This window comes from Dipodomys spectabilis, unplaced genomic scaffold (genome assembly GCF_019054845.1).
Source record: "Dipodomys spectabilis isolate Male_0828 unplaced genomic scaffold, ASM1905484v1 ptg000174l, whole genome shotgun sequence".
Taxonomy (NCBI): domain Eukaryota; kingdom Metazoa; phylum Chordata; class Mammalia; order Rodentia; family Heteromyidae; genus Dipodomys; species Dipodomys spectabilis.
Genome location: NW_024870851.1, coordinates 6,959,008 through 6,965,007, shown reverse-complemented (window position 1 = coordinate 6,965,007; position 6,000 = coordinate 6,959,008). Strand labels below are relative to the sequence as shown.

Below are 6,000 nucleotides of genomic sequence, written 5' to 3'. Positions count from 1 at the left end.
ATAGAGGCAAGGCAGGTACCATTGTGATCGAACACAAATCACCCAAGAGGTTATTTACATCATCTTAGAAACAAAATGATTGTTCAACATTTCTAGACAAGCACTGAACTTTCCTTCTGATCTTCCAGAGGGTTCCTGAAATCTTCCAGAAGATTTCTGAAATCCTTCTACTTCTCAAAGTTGAGGAGTAAGAGAAGCACACTTATCTCTGTTCTCCTATGAGTCTGGCTTCTCCAGAAAGGACAATCAAGCCAGATAGTTTCGGGGAAGAGAATAAAGGACCAGTGAAGTAAGAGATAAAGAGGAAAAGGAAATATAAGAGATGTGTTACTAAGCTGGTCATTCCTTGAAATAAGGTTGTTTGATGCTACGTGTATTTTAAGGGCAGAAAAGGCAAAGAAGTGCAAATTACCTTCTGGCTATAACATCAAAGTGCAAGCACCAGTCATTAACTCATGTGCTGTACATGCTTGAGAACATGGAAGGAGCTGCTAGACAGAAAAGAGGCCCCAGGGCAGGAAACAAGCTACTATCAGGTCATACGGGAAGATGTAACTTGAGAAATTAGTACAGTCTTGTTCATGCAGAGAGCTGACATAACTCCACTATGACATGGCCTTCTGCCACAAAGATTGTGCCTTAACAAACCTCTGTACCCTACAGGACTACCCCTGGTGCCACAGCATCTTCTAGAACATCTGGAGTAGGATGGTGATATCTATTTCCTGATGAAGACTCATTTGTCCACCCCAGAACTGAACATCCCTTCTTGATGCCACACTGTTTTTTTTTTTTTTTTTCACATGAATCTCATCACATGGAGAATGGGTCAGAATTTTTTCCTATAGAATATTGAGTTAGAATAATGTTGACTTATTAGCTATTTTATCTAGTACTTAAGTGTGTTCCAGGCACTTTCTTTAAGTGTTGGAAGTAGAATTTTGGATAAATACTGTAACTACTTACATTAGTGTGTTTATATATATATATATAGGAGAGAGAGAGAGAGAGGGAAAGAGAGAGAGAGAGGTGAACGCAAGTAAGCAGCAAGTTATATACAGTGTTGATAATGATGAAGGTATAGGGGAGTAAGGGCAGTAGATAAACTAGGATGGCAAGGGAAGGCTTCACTGAGAGAGTGACGTTAAAAGGTAGAGTAGGTATGGATATTTGGGGGAGACGAGTTCCAGGCACATAGAAAAGCACATGCAAAGGGTCTAAGGTATGGCTGATACATTCTGGGAAGGACAAGGAGGCAAGCGTAACCAAAGTGGTGCAAGGGAGGCAAGAGCAGAGGAGACCAGAAAGCAAATATGGAACCATGCATGTTGGGACCTTGCAATGACTTTAACTTCTACTTGGAGAAGGATGGAGATGGAACACATCTGTAAGAACTGGAGTGATCTTACATTTCCACAAGATCACGTTGGCTGAGATTAGGCTGTAGAAGGCAGACTGAAAGTTAGGAGTTGACTGGAATAGCTCAGCTGAGAAGAGTTGCTTTGTTTGGATCAGATGTCAGCAGAAGAAAGTTGAGCTCTGGTGAGATTATGGTCAGGATTTGTGATAAATTGCAAAGGAGGTATGAGAGAGTGCATGTGTGGGACTCTACATTTTTAGCTTGAGCCAAGATTATAGGAGGCAGAAGTTTTAGAAGATTAGTAGCAAGGCTCTTAACACTTTAAGACTAGATTGAATAATCTGGATTAGTGACAAAAAGCTAGCCTTGAAGCCTCTTAAGCTGTTACAGGTTAGGAAGGTGATGAGTCCAGAGTTCAGTTGTTTAAACCACCTGAACTAAGAGAAGAACTGACCTTTATGTTTTAGTTCATGGAGATGAACATTTTTGGTACAATGGAGGAGACAAATTCCCAAATGGAAGTTCAAAAGAGAACAGGAGAAGTTAGAGACAACAGTATATACCATTCTTGGAAGTTTTGTTTTAAAGGGAAGGAATGAAGAGAAAGTGATAAGTAGAAGGAGAGGAAGATAAATAAACAAACTCTGTGTGTGTGTGTGTGTGTGTGTGTGTGTGTGTGTGTGTATAGGACCATTAGAAAGGTCTAGTAGAATTCATGGCAGAGCTAGCTAGGCAGAAAATGAATGTGAGATAAATGAACAAATTAGCTCCTGGAATTTACCCAATCTACTACTCTCACAAAGTGCAAGGCAAGGCTGAGAGTGTCTACATTAGGCCTCTGAGGGCCTGCGAACAGCAAAGTGGAGGATCTCTTGTCACCTACAACATCAAAATGTGGTCCAGTATTTTGTCTTCCGTTTTTACAGAATTCTGCAGTTGCGGCCACTGCCTCCATCACCATCAGGCAACAGTTAATAATCAAGTCAAATGAAACGAAACAGCCAAATTTCCTTGGGGGAGCTCTGGCTCCAGGAGAGGTAGTAGTGACAAGGTCAGAAGGTCAAAGACGGGGGAGGGAGCCATGGACTTGGGGCAGATGCACAGATGCACAGGCTCTTGCCAAACCATCCTGTCCCAGTTCCTGATTTTCATCTTTCTTCATTGAAGGGGAAAAAATCATCTGTCCCTTCTATTTCCTCCTTCTTGGCCTCTGCACCCCCTACTTCTCCTCTTTGAATGCAGGGCTGCTTGGGGAGTTCAGCTCTGGCTCTAAAGGACTTCCCCCCACAGGTTCCCCCTCCCCCGCCCCTTCCCCGGGCGCACGGGAAGCGGACCGTAGCCCTGGAACTCCAATGGGGGCTGGAACCGGCGTTCTGAGCATGTGCAAGCCAACTTAAGGGGTTGGGGTTGCGGTGCGCTGTGGCTCCAGGTGTCTGCCCCGATGTCCCAGTGAGTGAGCACCGGGGCGGGAGTCACTGCGGGGAGCGGTGGTCCCGCGCCCCGGGCGCAGCGGCGGCGTCTTGCTCTCCGGGCGTGGGCAAGCTGGCCGCGTGTGCAGCGCTGCTTGACGCGAGGACGAGCCAATCAGGGCGAATGGCCGGGGCTGCCATGTGACGGGCGAGGCGGCCCCTTTTCCAGCGCGGCCAGAGGGAGGAGAGAACCGGGGCTCGCCGCCAGCCTTCGAGAGCAGCGGCCGGGGAGGAGGAGGAGGAGAAGGAGGAGGAGGCGGCGGCGGCGGCGGCGGCCGGCGCGAGCGGCAGCAGCGGCACCGGCTCCGGGCCAGCCCAGCGCGCATCCCCGGGCGTCCTGCGCCGCGGAGAGCTTGGAGGGCCACAGGAGCCGCACGACAGGAGTGGACAAAGCAAGATGGCAGGGATCTTAGCTTGGTTCTGGAACGAGAGGTTTTGGCTCCCGCACAATGTCACCTGGGCAGACCTGAAGAACACGGAGGAAGCCACCTTCCCGCAGGTTGAGGACCTCTATCTCGCCTTCCCCCTGGCCTTCTGCATCTTCATGGTGCGGCTTATCTTCGAAAGGTAAGAAGGGTTGGAGCACCTCCTCTCCTTCCCCTGCACGCACGCACACACACACACACATACACACACACACACAGAGGCACACGCGCGCGCGCGCACACACACAATCACGCGCACACTCACATTCTGTGGCGCACGCCCCTGCGCCCCCGCGCTCGTGCTCACATCCCAACCTTTGTGCTCGAGGAAGGGTCCGCGTCCCCATCTGCCTAGCTTGCTTTCTGGGAGCCGGAGAGGCGCTGGCTTGACAGCAGATTTCCTCCTGGGTTCTGGGAAAGGGCTGCACCCCCTGCCTGGAGCTACCCCCAGCGATGGCTGCGGGTCCCAACCTCAACACTTGATAGGGCTGGGCCCTCCAACCACTCAGTCCCGGCTCCCAGATGACCGCCTGGTCTTAACCAAAGCTCAGGCTGGCTGCCACCCACCCACCTGACAGCCAGGACCCATTCTGGCCAGCGACCAGAAGGGCGGAGGAATCCCCCATACTTCCCGTCTTTACACTCCACCACCGGAATTGTAGGGACTGTGTTTCAGAAGACTTCGCTTGGGATCTTTGGCTTCCATCTGTGACGCCAGTCTCATTACAGTTAGCACTTCAAGTCATGAATGATTTCTTTAAAAGAGGGTCTACATCCTATGAAACGGTCATCTGAAATTGATAGCTGGACCCTATGAATAATGAAAAGCTTCTTTTTTTTTTTTATTGTGAAAATACCGTACAGAGGGGTTACAATTACATGAGCAAGGTAATGAGTGCATTTCTTATCAAGCATTGTTGCCTCCTCCTGCTTTTGGGTCCAAGCACACACTTAAACGTTGACAGGATTGCCCTAAGAGTCGATTCCTTGGTTCGGTTGGATATTGCCTTTGTATCACTCGCGCTTGAGTTACTCTCGTTGAATCTTAGACACGAAACTAGATTGTAACTGCTGTGCGTTCTCATGGTGCCAGTTGAAACAAAACCAAGACAGCTGCAGGAACACACTTCATTTGTTATAACTGCAAACAGCACTTTCCCCTTTCCTTCCCCCATCCCCATTCATCAGGCTGAATTTCTTAGATCACAAATCCCCACTTTGACTCCTCCTTGCTCAGCCTTCTGCCTTGAACTCACCTGGGGTTGTTTCTGAGGATTTTTTGCTCAGTTGTCTTGCTTGCACGTTTTTGTTTGCCTAAAACACCACTGAGAAAGGTAGAATCTATCTTTTATGTCTTTTGTTGTTGAAAATTTAAAAAAAAGAAAGTATCATTTAGGGAGGCTGAATTTTTCAATGGGCAATATTGTCGATTGAGAACTAAGCCAGCTGTTCCCAGGCTGCGACTGATTTGCACAAAGAAAGAGACTTAAAGACCTACTTTTAACAAGTCTGAAGCAGAGATGCCATCGATCCTATCCATTACTGAGAATTACTGTGAAAAAAAATGGGTGTGTTTGCAGCTTTTGAGTTGCTCCCAGGACAAATGTTTACTTACAGGAGGTAGGAACTCAGGTCTAACCTTGTAGTCTGTGCAAAGACAAGCAAGATCAGGAACAGCAGGTTGTTAAGTGTTGGCACATTGTAGGAGTTCCGTACACAATTGCTGAACACCATCTGATAAATTCTGCTTGGTAAATTTTGTCTGCATGCACTTTTAGATAGCTAATGTATTTAAAATAAATCTTCCCATCATGTGTGTTTTGGAGAACAAAGGCATTGACAGCTGATGAACTGAAAGCAGAGAGCTGCATTTTCCTGACACGCTTCCCCATGCTGTTCTCTAGGATGGAAAAGAATTACTAGCAAAGAATGGAGAGAGCTTTGTACAAGAGGGGGGGAGGGAAAGAAAACAATAGTATAATTTCTGAAGACTGGAAGTTCAATTTTATTCTCCCAGAACAGTTTACTTTTTTCTTCTTTTTAGCATAATCACATGGTTTGATTTACAATTTACACAAAGGGATCAGGGATTTCAATTATCTGTCATAGCAAATGGCCTCATATTGATATGCAGATATTGATATGTTTTCCTCTAGGTCACTAATACAAGTAGAAATAAGTAAATGCCTTGTACGGAAACAGGAAGTTTATGATTCATGTTCAGAATAGTATTCCAGTGTGATGTATGTGCTGCCAGAAGCTGCTAACTGATGTTTGTAGGTGATCTCCTATGGTTCTTTCTATCATGATGACAACTCTAGCTTTGGCTATTCACACTCTTACATTTCCCTGGAAATACCAGCATTAGAAATGCTGCCTATTTCTTCTTTCAAGCATAAACGATACATTCTGGATCCAACGTGTAGCCCCCTTCTCAGTTGTATGCATCAGGAGCCTGAATTTATAAAGATGCAACAGTCACAGTGTTATCATGGATACAGATGGCTAACTTGAACTACTCTTAACATGTTGTGCATATTGCTTTTTCTGTTGTATTCCATAATATTGCATTCAAAGAATCCCTTTGTAAAATGAAATTATTTTGTAGTAGAAATAATTCCTCTAACATTCTGTTCCTTTTGTACTTTGCCATTTATTTAGAAGTTGAGAATGTATTTAGGAAATATTTGAATATCCAAGCTTTCTGTTTTCCATTCACAGGGGACAGTGATATCCTTGTTGAGGC

The 6,000-nt window shown here is 46.0% G+C and overlaps 1 protein-coding gene across 1 annotated transcript in view; it reads left to right on the top strand.

Annotated features, from left to right (window-relative positions):
- The first annotated feature begins 3,083 nt into the window (after positions 1–3,083).
- Positions 3,084–6,000, top strand: part of Cers6 (ceramide synthase 6) — a 280,429-nt gene continuing 277,512 nt past the window's right edge. The window contains exon 1 of the mRNA XM_042694134.1: positions 3,084–3,396. Coding sequence (XP_042550068.1) covers positions 3,227–3,396 — 170 coding nt within the window. The 5' untranslated portion in view covers positions 3,084–3,226. The remainder of the gene's footprint in view (positions 3,397–6,000) is intronic.